We start from the raw sequence: 18,719 nt of genomic DNA, 5'->3' as shown, positions 1-18,719 counted from the left end.
GCAGATTTGGGGATTTGGTGCCGCTAAAATGACGCTAGTGTATGTGTGTGCTTGTATTCACCTTGCGATGAGCTGAGGCCTCGTCAAGGGACTGTTTCTCACTCGTGCCCAATGCTTCCTGGAATGGACACATACATCCCTGGATTTATGGATTTAATCAATAAGCATCCTTTTCAGAGATATTGCGGTAAGGTGTTATCGGAATTTAATAGGTGTTTTAGGCAATTCACAACACAGAGAAGCCGAACATGTTATCACCGTGATAATATCTCGCACTGCCACCTGGTGGATTCCTCCAGATTTACGTAAAGTACGCGCACAAGTATAAGCACTACAACGCTTGCGTAGCAGGAGTGTCCGCTGCAGCATGCGTCGCGTCGCGTGAAGTATAACTCCGGCCTAAGGAATACACCCTTCTAATTATACACACTTAGATTTCAATTTAAACATTCTTATAGTCCATAAAGATCTTACATTCTTCACAGGGTCTTCTGTTAGTATCAGAGGTCAGCATTTCTTATAAATGATAAAAGTTAGTCCCTTAATGCTGTGCACACAGCCCAACTCCTTTTCTGCATAAATCAGGAACAAATCATATTGCTCTCTGCAGCATGATCAACTCAAAACACAGTCCTTGATATCTGTGAGTTAAATAATAATGTTTTCTCTTCCTCAATAGTTTCATACATTTTTCTCCTAATTTATAGACGTGACTTCCAATCTCACAGAAAATGTTTCCTAATAAGCAGCCTTGCTAAGGTGACCATTCTTCTTCAGTATAGAGTGATGTGGCAAATTCATAGTCCTGAATTTGAATCTGCCTGTGTCTTCATGCTTACTCTCGTGTGTAGTTTCTTTGTCTATCCCAAAAGCATGTGTTTTAGGATACAAAGAGGCAGCAAATTGTCTCAGAATGAGTGGGTGGGAGTTCGTGCATCACTGCACCCTGTCCTATTTTCTGGGATTTTTGAAATAAAAATTATGGTGGAGCCATACCAGAATTGCTCTCCATTTTTTCATACATTTCTAACATACACATTAATTTAATTAATTAAAAACAGATGACACTCTTCTGCTCACGACTAGTAAGACCTGCAAATTCACACACATTTCATACCCTCTCATCATTATCTGTCAAAATATACCCTGTGAGATGTGGCCGGCTTGTCATCCCGGCCAATACCCCCAGGCCGCCAGATGGAGCCCTCCCTGCAGTATGGAGGTGCCCCGAAGACCAGCAGGGAATCATGGACGCTGTAGTTTTTATCCTCAGCCCTGCTGGATACCTCAGGGCCCACAAGAGGGTGCTGCCGGGAGGACCGAGGACTCATTTGTGCCCTATGACCCGGAAGTTCGTCATAGGAAGAGTGACGGGCTTCCGGGGTGAAGAAAAGAAGTTTTACCTGACCCGGAAGTGATTTAGGATCACATGGACTGGGGATTGAGAACACTTCCGGGTCAGGGAATATAAAAGGACTGTGGGAGCTCCCAGACGGAGAGCTGAGCTGGGTGGAAGGGTGGCAACGCGTCTGGGAGCTGGAGGATTGTAGTATTTGTGATTATTGAGTATTTATATGAATATTGTTGAAGAGAGTGTGCTTTGTACACTGTGGCAATTGAATAAAGTCGATTTGAGGACTTTTACCTGGTGTTTGGAGTCGTGGACAGGGGTTCAAGGGAGCGAGAGCACCCCTATCCACCACAACCCTTATATAATGAAATCCTATAAAAATTGAAAAATATGCTGGCCATGAACTGCCTAAATTAAAATGGCAATACCTCAAGTTTAGAATCGAAAAGGTCTGAGGTGAAAAAAGGACACGCCACAATAACATGAAAAGAATCTGTGGACTACACACACTGCAAGACTTGAACTGCACACTGCACATCCAGTAGTAGCACTAAATATTGTGTGGTCAGGTGTTTGTTGGTCAGAATGAGATCCGGGCCACCACATGCTAAAAGCAGATCAGCAATCACCTGGTAGAGAGAGAAATCTGAACAGAGCCAATCCAGTTTTCTTATTATTCAGGTCTTTTATTTTTCCACTTTGAATGCACTGGCACCAATATCTAAGCTTCCCTTCCCAGACTGTCCATTTTTGCTGTTTGGGTGAGAGCTGGAGAAGGCCTGCCATGACAGCATTGGTCCAAGGAAGTTCAAAGAAAGTGCCAAAAAATTCTTGGGTCCTTTGGCATCCATGCAAACTCTGAACTTGTAGAGAGCGTTTAAGGGTCTCATAAGCAGCCAGTTGGGCTAAAGAGGATTTACAGTATTCTGCCAGCTAACAGGCTTCTGATTTCTACTACAATGTCTCTCTCTTTTCCACCCTTCTGTCCCCAACTATAGGGTTCCACATCTTGGTAAAGTGCTTTTATGGGCTACTGACATGTTCCTCTCACATCAAGAAAACCATTGACAGACTGATCCTGAAACAACTACACTGTCTGATTATTGGTCAGCTTGATGATACCTTGCAGTTTGTCTACCAGTCAAATATAATGGGAGATAATTCCAGAATCATGTTTTTTAATTTCTTCAGTGTAACACTATCCAACCTATCTGGTTGGGAAGTAATATCAAAAAATGAAAGTACAGTATATACCTCTATGGTGTTCAAAATCACTGACTCTTGACCTACAGCAACTGATTATTCTATACAACTTCAATTTATATAAAATTTAGAATTTCTCAAATGACTCCTTAATTGTAGGCTGTATTGACAAACAATTAACCCCTTAAACTCAGCCCCTTTGTTTTGGACCTGATGGTGGGACTACACAATAATGCAAATTAAAAATAAAACTGCATAAAATCATTCATTTTCTCATTGCTATAAATAAAGTACAGAGTTTTGCTGTTAAAATGTCAAATTGCACATTGTGATACCACATTATGGTGTTTTTTCACTATGAGCATGCACCCAACCCTCACAAATGGCTGAATTGCTGTATCATAGCAGAACCTAATCCCAACCAAACCCCAGGCTATGTTTAATGTCCTGATTGTGTATAATGTGACAGACATACTAGTATCTACTAAATGACAGGGATGTTTCAGCTTTCAAGTGACACTACATTTTACTCTCTATCTTATCCACTTTCCATATTTCAGATTTTTTTTTTTTTTCGTAAATGCAATTTTGAACCTTCTAACTATTGGTTTATTTTTTTAGTTTGCATACACAGCATCATTTCTTTACCAACTGTGCTGAAATTGAAAGTGGTGCCAGGTACTGCATACAGGTGAATACCAGCCCATTCCAAGTGTAATGGAGGTTAATTAGCCTTCCATTTACGGCCATTCTGCATATATATTTTTTCTTATTTTAATTACATTTTAAAGGCTAATTAAAAAGCCGAGGGATGTTTAAATTTCATTATATTATTTTTATTGGGAAATGGATAAATGTTGCCATTGAGAGGTAATTAACATCAACACCCCTGTCATGTAAATGGAACTTTCCAAAAGAAAGGAAAGGCAGGTTAGGCTTGGCTCACCCTCAGTCCTGTGATGGCTGTCATGAGGTCAGGGTTTCTTTCTTTTAGTTTTTCCCATATAGTGTTTCAATTTCTTATTTTAGGATTTACATGTACATATTTTGTATTACAGGTATTCTTGTTTAAACTTTATGTTTCTTGAAAATGAAAAGAACTTCTGTGGTGGCCATGTGAGGGCATCCAAATGCTGAGACTTTTTTACATTTTATTTTACAGGTAGAGAAATAAACTAATAGGAGAGGTGGACAAATGATTATGTGGCCTCTGTCTTACATCTAAAAAAATGAATAAATGAATCACAATGAAGAAGGGGTGCCTGAGGTAATACAAGCACTGATAACAGCATTGAACCCTAAAGTAGCTTCATCATGTTAAGGACATGAATAACTGCTTACTAGCGAAAACCTTTAAAGTTTCTAATTCCTTTTAGTCACTCATACACATCTTCCTCAATCATTCTTTATCTATTCCATAACAAGAGCAACTCAGCATACACTACACAAAAGTCAGTGATAGATTTTGAGGTACTTTATTCTCTTCATGTTCTAAAAAAACTCTTCAGTATTTCTCTTATCATGCATGTACATGCCACAACTCAGAAAGTGTGCAATGAGTGTTGATTGGTAATACCAGCTTAGTTACCTCATGCAGTTGGCCATTGCATTTAAATCTTTCAAAACTTTATAGAGTTTTAGTTAATCAAAAATGTAATGCATGTAATCATTTTAGATCAGATTTATTATGAGTTTATTATGCATACAGAGTTTAATTAAATTCTTATTTACATATTTGAACAACCCAGAACATGGGGTCACACTGGTGTCCCATACCTTACTGCATAGGTTATATAAATATAACAATGCAGAATAAAATGTCTGCTAATGAAGTGGGTCATAGGTAAAAACAAAATATAAGGGTTACCCAGAATCTTTTTTAACATCAGTATTTTTATTCTTGTATAACAGAGCTCAGCAACCTAAGGCAAGCATGCCACAGCAGGAATGCCATGCCATTTTCCATGGCACCGGGAAAATTGATACATGCCCCATGTGTACATTATTATTTGATATTTCTCATTAAAACTTTATTGTAGTAAAGTTGCTTACATTGTATCTAGTCTATAGTGTCATGAAAGTTTACTATAGTAATTATAAAAAACAGATTAAATCAGTAAGTAAATTACACTTAAGAGCAATATTCCTCATGCATGTACTCCTTCACCGAGCAGCCGCACACACAACAGCAGCAGTAACTGTTGCCAGAACCATCTAAGTGATGTTAGTTTTGTGTTAATACTTTGCAAAATGGCAGATAAATGTAGGAGTCATTCTTTGCAAAGCAGGTGGACAACAGAGTTTGTTTTTAGAGGGGATCAAGCTGCTCTGTTGTGATAATGTTGTGAGCCAAATAATGTGGATCATTTAAATTCTTCAAAGCCTTTTTCACAGTGAATATATTCTCCAGTGTCCCATGATGCTTTGGGAGGCTAGTGTGTCATCATATATATGATCAGTACTCCAGCCAAATTTCCATTCTGCATGTGTTAAAAAACAAAAAAAACTTGCAGTATTTCCATTTCAGATGTACATTATCTCAATGTTTCTCAACCATTGGGATGCAGTATGTTTCCCAATTTCTAAATGACCTTATTTTACCAAGGGGCAGCCCTCCAACTTTACTGATGGCAGTGGTTTCACCATGGGGAGAGTTTGCATTGGATGCTCATGGGTAGACAATGAAATTAAAAAGAGAAAACTGAGTCCTGGGAACATAAAGGTTGAGAAACACTACATTAGCTGACCATATTGATGTTACTATGAGAACTGCCACCAAATATATAACACTGGTCCCTGTGCACTGGCAAGACAGCTCCACATGGATAGTTTGCCTGCATAATTAGCCATGTGCCAAGCTACAATCGTAGAACCAGCCTTAAAATATCCCTCCCATTCCCCCTTCTTGTGTCAAATGAGACAATGTGAAATGAGATCATGCAAATGCAAGATCTAAAAGAATTACTTGGCTCTTCTGAGAAGCTGCTGGAGAGTCTCGAGTCTTACATCAGAACTTGGAATGCTGTTTGCAGGAGCAATACAGGGGGGAAGACAGCTGAGAGACTGCTCCTCTACAGCTCCACCAATGCTTCTTCATCTTCTAAGGTCCATTGGCTTAGATGTATGAATGGCAGCAAAGCTTCTGGTTCATTGGTTTGGTGGTAAAACTGCATAGGCAAAGCACAAAGCAGATCACCAAGACGTTACAAGACAGCCGTGGAGGGAGAGTCTCAAAGCAGAAATACGGACCTGGAACGCTGTTTGCAGTTTCAGGTCAGTGGAGGGAATTGGCCCAGAGACTGACACATTTGCAGCTCAAGACAATGAACTTCATCTGCTCACTTGTAATCAGCAGATCATCTGAACAGAAGTTCAGCTTTAACACCTCTACTGCACCTCATGACAGCACAGCACTCAACATCCCCTAACATCTAATAGGGAAATGCCCAAGACTTCTGTTGATGTAGTTTTGTCACTTGCCACAAAACAATGGGAGAAATGAAGATCATTCTGCCATAGCTTCAAGATGTTGGAAATGGTTGCTGGGCACGACGACTTTGAAGTAATTATAATAAAATGGCCCTGACAGGTTGCATCAGCCAGGCATGAGTGACCCATAGTTTGATCTGGCATTCAATAACCAGTGGCAGGGGTACCTATAAAAACAGCAAGCCTGCAGAGTCACAAACAAAATTTCATTATGTGCAGAAATGGCAAATAATCCTTTAAGGATAGTGAGCCATCTAAAAGAGCCATGCAAAGAGCAAAGGAGCTACAGTATATCAGAATTCTGCTGGTTCTACAATGTAGTGGATATTAATGCCATCTCGTGTCTAGCCATTGTAATATACTGCAACACAATCATTGTAAGAGAGAAACTTTGCTGCTATTAGCTTATGTATGGCACTAAAGATGAAACAGATGCAGCAAAAGCTGTTGCCAACCATTTTGAAAGTAGTATAGACATGAAGAAAATATTTTGTATTAGAACAGACAATGCTCTTGCTACGGCGGGGAAACAAAGGCATCGTCATCACATAAGCCTGTCAACCCTGATGACATCATTCAGTACATAAAAGAACTTGAAATGGAATTCTCTGCTTTGAACAAAACAGCCAAAGTGTTTTTTTTTTTGATTGATCTGGAAAACTTTTCAGAGAAAAACGTGAATTTGCCCTTGCTGAAGTGGATAGGAAATGAGGAGATTGAAATGCAGCAGATTGATCTTAAAAAATCTTCACTGTGGGCATATAAATTCACAGAGCTCTGCACAACAACTTGAAAACACTGACACTGGCCGAGTAGCATCCATTGTGGCCTGTTGGGAGAGTTTGACAAATTCTCATATTTTAAAAAGGTGGCTTTTGCATTATCCTCTGTATTTGGATCTATTTATATGTGCAAATAGATTTACTCACACCTGAAGTCAACATGAAGTCCATCTCATAGCCAACTTGGGAAACGTGTGTGGAGATGAAATTACCATGCTACAGGCTGGATTTAGCACAATCAAGTATTGAAAGGCAGGGACGGGGATCACACTAAATGTTCCAACTTAATGTTCAGCACATTTTAAGAGTAAATATGAACATGCTTTTTGTGTACAAGCTACTATAATAAAAATAATTAAGACATGTTCAGCAAGCCATAGATAGATAGAATTCTTTATTGTCATTATGCATACACATATTTTTTTGTGAAAGGACTTGGCTTCAAGGCAGAATACTTAAAATACACAATACACTATAAATAATAAAATAAACATAATAAGTATAATAGACAGCCGCAATAAAACATCAAGTCCAGACTTTTCCTGAGATAGTACGCCTGCAGAGACCAGTGATCTGTTTGCGTTGGTCTGCAGGGGTGTGTGTTTGATTAAGAGGAAAAGTGTGTGTACATGTCTACAGAGGGGCAGGTTAGGGGTAGGTGTAGATGTATGTATGTGTGTGTGTATCAGCAGGGGCAGGTGGACTTCACAGCTCTGAGGAAAAAGCTGTATTTCAGTCTACTGGTACGTGTTTTTATGTTTCTGTACCGCTTTCCCGAAGGCAGTGGTACAAACAGTCAATTTCCTGGATGGGTGAGATCCGCAGCTATACATTTGGCTTTCTTCTGCACCCTACCAGCATATACAGAGTCCAGGTCTAGGAGAGGACTTCCCATGATCCTAAGTCCTTCCTGTCCTGTGCAGCTGGTGTACCACACTGTCATACTGTGACAGAGAATGCTTTCTATAGTGGATCTGTAGAAGTTTGTGAGCAGCTGAGAGGAGAATCCAGTACAGTACAATACAATAAAGAGTACAATTATGAGTGCACTGATTGTCTTATGCTTGTAAAGTGACTGTTAATATGGAAGAGGTTGCCAACCCCTGTAGTACAATGTGAGAGAAGTTTGTAGAAGTTTGTTGTCCACATGAACAAGATGACTGTGAGAAAAGTTCTCAGGAATTGAACCAGGACTCTGAAGCTGTTCATCAGCAATGGCAACCACTAAGCCAGCAAACAGCCATTAATGCAAATTTCTTAAATATAAACTGCTCAAAAAATTAAAAGAAAACTTTGAAAACACATCAGATCTCAATGGGAAAAAATCCTGCTGGATATCTATAATGATATGGACTGGGTAATGTGTTAGGAACAAAAGGATGCTATATCGTTTGATGTAAATGAAAATTATCAACCTACAGAGGGCTGAATTCAAAGAAACCCCGAAAATTAAAGTGAAAAAATGATCCGGCAGGCTAGTCCATTTTGCAGAAATCATATTCAGCAGTTTGTATGGCCCACCACATGCTTGTATGCATGCCTGACAACTTTGGGGCATGCTCCTAATGAGACGACAGATGGTGGCCTGGGGGATCTCCTCCCAGATCTGGACCAGGGCATCAATGATCTCCTGGACAGTCTGAGGTGCAACCTGGCAGTGTCGGATGGACTGAAACATAATGTCCCAGAGGTGTTCTATTAGATTTAGGTCAGGTGAGCGTGCAGCCAGGCAATGGTATCAATTCCTTCATCCTCCAGGAACTGCCTACATACTCTCGCCACATGACGCCTGGCATTGTCGTGCACCAGGAGGAACCCAGGACCTACTGCACCAGCATAGGGTCTGACAATGGGTCCAAGGATTTCATGGCAGTCAAGGTGCCGTTGTCTAGCCTGTAGAGGTCTGTGCGTCCCTCCATGGATATGCCTTCCCAGACCATCACTGACCCACCACCAAACAGGTCCAGCTGAGTGATGTTACAGGCAGCATAATAATTCTGGTATTCTATGGCAAATGTCAATTGAGCTCTACAGTGCCGGGCAGTGAGCACAGGGCCGACTAGAGGACTTCGTACCCTCAGGCTACCCTCATGAAGTCTGTTTCTGATTGTTTGATCAGAGACAGTCACACCAGTGGCCAGCTGGAGGTCATTTTGTAGGGCTGTGGCCATGCTCATCCTGTTCCTCCTTGCCCAAAGGAGCAGATACCGGTCCTGCTGATGGGACCTTCTATGGCCCTGTCCAGCTGTCCTAGAGTAACTGCCTGTCTCCTGGAATCTCCTCCATGCCCTTGAGACTGTGCTGAGAGACACAGCAAACCTTTTGGCAATGGCACGTATTGATGTGTCATCCTGGAGAAGCTGGACTACCTGTGCAACCTCTGTAGGCTCCAGGTATCGCTTCATGCTACCAGTAGTGACACTGACCACAGCCAAATGCAAAACTAGTGAAAAACCAGTCAGAAAAGATGAGAATGGAAAAATGTCAGTGGCCTCCACCTGTTAAACCATTCCTGTTTTGGGGGTCGTCTCATTGTTGCCCCTCTAGTGCACGTATTGTTAATTCCATTAACACCAAACCAGCTGAAACTGATTACCATCATCATCTGCTACTTAACTAACCAGATCAATAACCCAGATGTTTCATTGACTTCATGTTAAACTCTGATCAAAAAGTGTTACCTTAGTTTTTTTGAGCAGTATAATTTCAAAATCAAGAGTTTGTAACTAGAAGGATCTGATCACAAAATGAAGCATAAAGAATCCACCTTGTAGAAGTGTGATTTAAAATGTTTGGGTGTTTTGCTTTTTTTTGTATGGACATTGATGGCAAACATTGATTCTGGCCTGAAAGAGTAAAGAGCCAAATAACATGAGGCCATGTACAGATGGTGTGTACTGTTTGCATGATCTTCACTGGTGGAGGTTGGGGAGGGTGTTCATTTTATATCCCTAAGACTTTACAGTTCAGTTGACTGGATGCTGTAAATGTTGCTGGTGTCAATGAGTATTTGACTGTGATGTATTGGCACTTTGTTCACTGATGGTGTCTGCGTCATGTACACCACTACCAGACTAGGCTGCAGACTCCTGCAACCACATATAACATAACATTCTCAAATCTGCTTACACCAGGTAGGGAATCACATGGAGCCTAGATGCAGTGGTTCCAATTCAGGAAATAGACCTGGTGTAGGAATTTTGATTACTAATAATAAATAAGACGGCCATCCAGGTGGATGCCATAATAATGTGGGATTTAAAAAAGACTAGGGGGCTCCACCCCTTGCTCGCTTCGCTCACCCACCCCTGGATTTGGTTTACTGGATATACTATTTAAAGAGATTGTTATTTTCATGGGAATTGTTACATATGCATTATTTTCACTTTTACTTTAAAACTTTTTTTAAAAACAATACTTGTCCTTTATTTCCAGCCCCAGGCATGGTTAAATCTCTTTCTTGCAGGACGTATAATGCTGCTCATGTTGTGAAGGGGGCCGGCTGAACGTATACTAAGGAAATGTCGTCGGATCAGCTGCTGTCTTTCTGCTGCTACTGCTGGCAAGCTGCGTGTTTTGTTTCTAGCACTGCATGTTGATGATTTAAAAGCCTGTACAGCAGCTGTCCTTTTACCACTTCGCGTCTCTGCTGCTCGTATTGTGAAGGTGGGGCTGAACACACACTAAGGAGAACCGGTTGGATCATCTGCTGGCTTGCTGCTGCTAGCAAGCTGTGTGTGCTGCTTGTCCCTTGTCGTTGTTTTAAGAGCTGGTACATATGAAGTGTGTCTGCCAAAAGAATTCCAACAGCTGTTAGGTTGTTTTAAACGATGTCTTACTGCCTTGTCTCGCATGACATGTAAGTGTCTCTCGCGGGACTTCAAATTGTCTTCCGAGAAGATCACGTCTCGTCTCCCTAGTCTCCCTCCCAAGATTTTTTTTTATAATAGAGAGAAATTTTATCTTGGCTAATTAATCATCAGTGTTTCTTTTGGCAATACCAAGTGATTAAGCCTATAACTCAGCAAGGCTCTTCCTTTATTTACCTTAACTTTCTCTGTTGCAGGAGGCAGGTCTACAGCCTTTTTAGACTTGTATCAGGGTAATGAAGGCACACTCATTTTAAGAAACAGAGCAATGAAATTCATTGATAAACACAAGGATTACTGAAGTATAATAAGTGCTGTAAAAGTAGGGGGCACTAGTGCTCCCTTGAACCCTCAGGTACAACTCCAGACACCAGGTAAAAGTCCAAGACTCTTTGTTTTCGTTTTCCACCGATGTGCACCAAGCACCTTCCACACTACTCATCCAAAAAAACAATAAACCAAATCCTCCTCGCCCAGACACTTAGCCACCCTACCTCCCAGCTCAGCTCAGTGTCTGGACTGGTGTGACGATGTGGGTTCTGGCTCCACACTCCCTTTGCTGTTGGAAGCACATGAACCCAACACCGTCGATAATGTTACCGAGTGAGCTAGTCAGTGGAGGCAAATAAACACTTGAGCAAGGGGTGGTGCAAAAAGTGCAACCGTGCTTTTATTAAAAATCAACAAAACAAAAACAGTGTTCATAAATAGTGCAGTACTCCAAGTTCTTCAATAAATAAATAAATAATCCATTAAATGAAAACGAGGAGGTTAAAATCAATAGAAAAACAATCCTTTAAAACCAGAGGTTAAAATGATCAGGAAGCAGTCTTAAAAACCATCAAACAAATCCGGTGCTCTTCTGTTAGCGTCTCACCTGCTAATCCCGTTTGGGCCAAGCAGCAGGCAAGACGCCTCTGCAGCTGCCCTCCTACAACACACGCATGAGACTGAGACCTCCCGAACCCTGGCTTCGTATGGCACTCATCCCAGTCTCGAGAACTTGGCTTCCAACCAACGCCAGGTCGCCCACGTTGGGGATTCCAGCACCAAGTCTCCCGACTTCCGCTGCCTTTCCATGGCCTTCATGTGGCCAGTTGCCTTCCCTGGTCACTCCCGCTACCTGATCGCTCAGCGGGAGCGACATCAACACAAACGCCTGGGTGTCGGCCTAACACCCAGCTTCCACGCAGCTGTCCACGAGCGCTCGATCACGCGCTCACCACACTCACGCACCGTCTGCTTCCTCTCCTGCTCCCGGTAACCTCCGTCCTCTCCTTTCTCTCTCCACTTTTTTCCTCCCCTTTAAAACCGACTCGCGCTTCTTTTTTTTAAAATGACGAGGGCCACAGCAGCTGCAGCATTAGCCACGGGACAATCATGAATGTGGGCAGTTCCTCACCTGTGCACTAGGCGAGAAACGCCCACACCCTACGGATCGTCCCGCGCCCACTATGGCCCAACGTCCCCTCACTAAGCCGCGAGCACATTGATTATTTATTTAAAAATGGCCTTTGCTCAGTGAGCTGTGGACCCTTAACACCACAACTGGCCCAAAGTCCTTTTATAGCCCCTGACCCAGAGGCGTTCCTGTCCAATCAGACCACAGTTCCTTATTCCAAACAGGGCAAACAGTCCTTTTCTTCACTGCGGGAGCACGTCGTTCCTTCCCGTCACGTGACCGTGACGTACTCCCGGATTATAGGGCACACAAGAGCCCATGAGCCCCCCTACAGCGACTCCCGGTGGTCCCCAAGATATCCAGCAGGGCGTGTAAAAACACTACATAGTCCATGAGGCCCTGCTGGAACTCGGGGCACAATCCTGCTGTTGGGAGAGCTCCTCCTGGCGGCCTGGGGTGAGGGCCGGAGCACGAAGCCGGCAATCCTCCACAGTGCATATTTATATTGATATACTAGGGGGCTTCGCTCGCCAACCCCCTTGTTTGGTTTTCCGGATACACACTTTTAAGATTTTTTTTTTCTTTGAATTGTTGCTATTTCATTAGTTTCACTTTTATTTCAGAACCAATAAATGCATGTGTGGTAAACTCTGTTTTTGAAATTCTCTGACTTAAACTTCAAAGCCTTACAATATTTATATACTTCTGACATATCACCTATGTCCATATATTCGATCTCTTTTCGCCTTTTCGTTATTTCTCTGAGTTATAATTTCTCTTTGCGCTAATGCGATCTTTACTTTCTTTGTTGTGACACTTTTGTTTTTTCTATTTTCTTATTGTATATCTTGCTCTGCATGTGTTTCGTGCCTATGTTTTTTTTGAGTCTTTTGAATTCCACTGTTTTCATTATCTCTAGCCTGCCCTGCATGTGTTTGGCCCCCTTTTTTTTAACCTCTTTATGACGTTTTACTTTGTTTTGTGCTCCTTGTCTTTTATTTCTGACCTCACTTTGTCCTGTTTTTTTTTTTTCAATGATACCTGGTCCGTGGTGATTAATTTTCCTTTTTTCAAGTAATAATTTCTGTTTGTTTGCGCTTCTGCGATCTTTACTTTCTTTTTTTTGATACTTTCCTAATTTCATGCTTTCATATTCTTTAACTTTCTCTGCATTTGTATCACGCCAACTTTTTTTGAGCCTTTTGAATTCCACTTTCGAATTGAGCCCGATTGGACGTGCTTTTTTTTCAATTCCACTTGTTCCGGGCTGATTATTACTTTCCTTATTTTCTGATATTTAGATTATTCTTTTTGTTTTTTGCATTTTTTTCTCTCCAACACTTTTGAATCCCTTTTCTTTGCGCTGCTCTTTCTTCTTCACTTAGTTGTTGACGTTTCATTTATAATGTATTGTCCTTATATGCTTTATACGCACTGAGAGCCCTGAATCTGTGTGTGCTCAAAGCCTTTACACAACTGAGTGTTTTGCTGCCCGTGGTCTTATTTGATATTGGTTGTAAGTAGGGACGTATCTTGCAAGAATCTCATGTTCTACGTCCCCGCAAGACGGTCCTGGGTCAATCTCTTGGCACAAAGTCGGAGCATCTCGCGGGTCTTTTAAGTGTCTTCTGTGATCTTCACTAAGATCACGTCTCATCTCCCTAGTCTTTCTCTCTGAGGATTTTTTTTTTATAATATAGAGAAAAGACTGGACACAGACACACTAGACAGACAAACATATCATTTAGACTGTTTTTTTACTGGTATTTAGAGTTCTATTTTATCTTTGCACAAATAAATAGTTTTATGATACCAGGTCTTAAAGGATGATGTCTGATGAGTATTGAATTGTTGCTCTGGCCTCAAATGGAGGATTCTTCATGCGTTTCAGTGTACTCTTTCTTTTTGCTGCATGCTCCTTGTCAGTGCTATGCTACTGCTTCCTCATCTTGCCTTCTGTTGTCTTTTACCACTTCATAGAGAAAAATGCATTACTCATTCTGGCCTAAGAGTTTAGATGCTGAGGTTCCCTTCTTGAAGTAATAGCTGCTCCTAAGCAGACACAGCTCAGTGCTTAGCTTGGCAGACTGTGATATCATCTACTGTTAAATTCTGCTCCGTACTTGTAAAATTTTTATTTTTATACTGTATTGAGGATTTGTTCTGGTCTGTGTATTGTATTGTATTGACCCCCTTCTTTTTGACAACCTACCTGGAAAGGGGTCTCTCTTTGAACTGCCATTCCCAAGGTATCTTCTATTTTTTTCCCTACAAGGGTTTTTTTGGGAGTTTGTCCTTGTCTTCTTAGAGAGTCAAGGCTGGGGGTCTGTCAAGAGGCAGGGCCTGTTAAAGCCCATTACAGCACTTCTTGTGTGATTTTGGGCTATACAAAAATAAATTGTATTGTATTGTATTGTACTTGCAGTTACAAAATCACTGTCTTTTAATAGGTGGGTTCTTCTGTCCATTCTTGTCTCATCCCTTGATTTATAGGGTTTTGTCCTTGTTTGAGTACATTTTTTGTTTTCTGGCTCAAGAGGTTTGCAATGGTGCATCTGGAGAGAAGTCAGGTCACCTCTGATTTATGCCTTTGTTATCAGATGATGTCCAGGCAGATCCTGGTACAAGCTGGAATTCAGTCACTTAGTTTGAAATGCAAGTGTGGGTTTTGTAGAGCCTGTTAAATCTAATTCTTTAACGATATGCTGTACCACAAAAGCCTATCACAATAGGCAATGCCTACATTAGACTGGGAGCCAGTCAATCACAGGGCCCATTCATGCTCACATGAGTAGTCAGTTAACATAATCTGTATGTTTTGAGTACATGAGAGGAAAATTGGAGTACTGCGAAGAAAACATGCAGACATGTGAAGAACTTTCAAATTCTACCTGATTGAAAACAGAACGCTGTATCTCTGTGCTCTGTGTTAAGGGCTTAAATGATATAAGGGCCTGGGAAATGAATGAGTTAAAATGTGCAACGTTTCGCATGTCCTGGTCAATAATTTGCCTACAAAGTTCTCATAACCTGCTGCTAATGTGAAATTTTCTCCTTTTTTTGGAAACTTGGGGGTGGAATTTGTTATATTAATGTACATCGATGGGTTCTCTTTGCTTGTATCCATAATCAAGTCAGGTGTTTTACTGGTATAAAGGGTATGGTGATCAGATTTTTGTCTAGTGCTTCATCTGTTATGTGTGCATGGTCTCGAAAAATAACAATAAGTAAGCTGAATGTGTTGGTGAGCAAACTTTGGAAATGTTGTTAATTTGGTGAGATGCACAATGTCGCATGTTATTGTTACTGAACAAAACATAACTAAATGAAATGCTTCTCTTTAATCTTTTTCACAGTAATGTTGCACAGCCATTCTCAGAAGCTAAAAGTTACTGCAAAGAACATTCTCGAACCATAAAACATGTTTTTCTTGCAGTTCTTTTGGCAGGTAAAGTATATTTATATACTGCAACTATTTAAATTCAGTTATGATAAATAAAATTAAAACAGAAAAATGCACATGTCATTCCATCCTTAGGAAGCCACAAATAATGGAAACATAATTTCAATTAGATGTAATCATCTTTTATAATTTATTAATTCAGTTACCATTTGATCCAATTGTTATGTTTAGACACAAATGGGAAAGCTAAAATCATCAAAACACCTTGATCTCACACAATGTTGAAAGGGGGAACAGGTAAATCTTTATAGCATCAGGAAACGAAAAAATGTCTCTCTATTATAATAAACAAATCTTAGGAACAGAGACGAGACATGACTTTCTCAGATACACTTTCACGTTGCCAGAAATAAAAGACAAAGGGAAATGACAAAGTAGAACATTGTAAAAAATTCAAAAACATGGTGCAATACACATGCAGAGCAGGTTAGAGATAATGGAAGTACGAAAATTCAAAAGTCTCAAAAAAATGATAGTAAAGAGCACATTAGCGCAAACAAACGGAAATTATTACTCAGTGAAATAACGTGACAGCGAAAAGAGATTGAATACATTGTTTGGATTTAAACTTTAAGTCGGAGACTTGTAGATCGCCTAATTCGTGTTGCCATCAGGGAAAAGTAATGTTTCGTTCTCAATGAAGAGGTCTATCCACGAGAATTAAAAGATTTTTTGTTTGGTGAAAGTGAAATCCCGTGAGAGAAAATTTCAAGCCCTGCGAGACAAGACCTTATGCAAAGAGATTTGGAAAAGTCCTGCCCACATCTAAAATATTTACAACCACGCACACGGTTCAATTATTTCTCATTTGTGTGAATGCTATTGTCAGACACAGTTCGTGTAGAGAGAAAGAAATGATATTCATTCACGGACAGTTATACATTGTGTAGTCACGATGTAATTCCAAACACAGAATCAAAATTCAATGTGATATTGACGAAACGATAAAAGTGAAAAGAGATTGAATATATGGACATAGGTGATATGACAGAAGTATGTAGATATTGTTTGGCTTTAAACTTTAAGTCGGAGATTTGTAGATCAACTAATTTGTGATGCCATCAGGGAAAAGTGGTGTTTCCTCCCAATGAAGAGGCGTATCCGTGAGAATTAAAAGTTTTGTTGTTTGGTGAAAGTGAAATCCACATACGCAAGTGGCAGAGACACAAAGTTGCTGGTGTATAGCACAGGCAGGGGGGCTGGCAAGTGAAGCGAGCAGGGGGCAAAACCCCCTAGTAAAAAAAAAGGAAAAGAAAACAAGTAATCAAAAATAAAATGAAATCTGAAAGTCTAAAGTCTAAAAATCATGAGATGAAATGAAAACACTAACAAAAACTAGTCTAAAGTCATTGCCAGAATTCATAGTTAACCAAAAGTAAAAATCAATGACATAAATTAATTCTCCATTTCACAAAACCCCTAAAATAAACAACAGTACCAAATAAAATAAAAACAAATGGCATATCCTCCTTGTCATGAACTAGGAGTCCCAAGCACTATGCACTAATTGTAGGAGCCCACAGTGTCTCAAATTCCCACAGTAAAGTCCCTTCCCTCAGAGATGCACTTGTTCTTTCACATTTAATATTTTGTTAGCAGCAGTCTTGCACTCATTTTGTCAGATTTATGAGGCCAAGGAGAATTTCCTTTCATCTTAATTAATAATCTCCATGTCAACCTGTGAAAAATACCAAAATGTCTATCCACTTCCACTTTAAGAGTGGCAGCATAATTTCTATGTATGCTGTCTAATCTGAAACATAACATCTCATGTCCACATTTTTAAAAGCCCAAAGAGAAATTTCACATAAAAACAACATAACCAAGAAATAAGACAAGACAAAACCGGAAGGCAAAATTTTAAATATCCAAAACATAATATACAAAATCAAAATCATAGAAACCTAGTGTCCTGAAATCATTGTTGCTAGCTATGGCACCACAAAGATTTGTTTTTATATCCAGAAACTTGGACAGTAGATGGTGCCTCTATGTTTTATACAAGCACTGATGTTACAAAGACATCAGACTCTTCAGCTTCGTGCCATCACTTGATAGTGTCCATAGTCAGAAACAAATAAATGAAATGGAGGTAAAAATGTAAACAATGTTAAAAGTAACCACGTTATGAAATTCAAAACAAAATGCAAAAATGTAAATCAAGATAGTTTCTATAATAAATAAATCCCAGTCTATAACAGCATCTCCTGTGTGTTACTCATTTGAACCATTTTTTCCCCACAGGTTATTTGTCCTACTTCATCACTGCTTGTGTGCTCAACTTTAATAGAGCTGTCGCCCTTGTTGTACTGACATGCATTGCTGTATTCTGTGTTGCTTATGATCTTGTCAAGAAACATCTGGGAGCTAAAATAATAAATCTTTTCCAACCTGTCAGTCACTGTTTCAAAACTTACTTTCAGTGGATCAAATGGTAAGTTTGAACATTTTATGTCTTTGAGATTCTAGAATTGCTGGTATAAGAAATGCTCTGTTCATCTCAGTGCTGCTTTGTTGTAAATTTATACAATTCTCAATGTTGACTTGGTAAGTAGGGCAAAAATATTTATTGAAGGTTTTTAAAGTTTAATATATTAGTAAATTTGAGGCACTGAATGCAGCAAACAAACTTATATTGGGCCAGTGTAGGCTTAATGTAAGAAAATATATTGATCCTGTTTGAGCAGTCAGTAATGGCCTAATTGGGATTTGCACATCAGGGTAATATTGGCCCCAAAACAGTGTGGGCAATTGGAAATTACCTTGAAAAAAGTCCATACCTTACTAGTCCATCCATCGATTTTTTATAATTGCTTGTCTAGGATAGAGCTGTGAATCACCTGGTGCCTATCCTAGCAGGCAATGGGCGCAGACAGGAACAACCCCTGAACAGTGCACCAGCCCATCATAGGGTGAACATACACTTACACACTCATAGCATATGGCCAAATTAGTACTACCAGTTCACCTAACATACATGACTTTGGACAGTGGGAGGAAGTCAGGTTACCTGGAGGAAACCAACATGGCCACTGGGAGAACCCAGGATGTGAGCCACAGTTTTCATACTGTGAGGCAGCAGCGCTTGCATTGCACCACCCCCTTTAATTATTTTTTTTAGTTGCTTTTTTATCATTTAAAGTATGTATAATTATGAAGA

The 18,719-nt window shown here is 40.2% G+C and overlaps 1 protein-coding gene across 2 annotated transcripts in view; it reads left to right on the top strand.

Moving 5' to 3' along the window:
- Positions 1-18,719, top strand: part of slc28a1 (solute carrier family 28 member 1) — a 188,044-nt gene that overhangs the window by 67,812 nt on the left and 101,513 nt on the right. Inside the window, exons 1-3 of one of the 2 annotated variants that reach the window (XM_039773405.1) lie at positions 3,744-3,821; positions 15,453-15,544; positions 17,804-17,993. In XM_039773405.1, coding sequence (XP_039629339.1) covers positions 3,802-3,821; positions 15,453-15,544; positions 17,804-17,993 — 302 coding nt within the window. In that variant the 5' untranslated portion in view covers positions 3,744-3,801. Of the gene's footprint in view, positions 1-3,743; positions 3,822-15,452; positions 15,545-17,803; positions 17,994-18,719 lie in introns of those variants that run through there. The other variant, XM_039773404.1, reaches the window with a different exon arrangement.

The sequence above is a fragment of the Polypterus senegalus genome, chromosome 12 (genome assembly GCF_016835505.1).
Source record: "Polypterus senegalus isolate Bchr_013 chromosome 12, ASM1683550v1, whole genome shotgun sequence".
Taxonomy (NCBI): domain Eukaryota; kingdom Metazoa; phylum Chordata; class Cladistia; order Polypteriformes; family Polypteridae; genus Polypterus; species Polypterus senegalus.
This window is presented reverse-complemented; position numbering and strand designations above follow the sequence as displayed.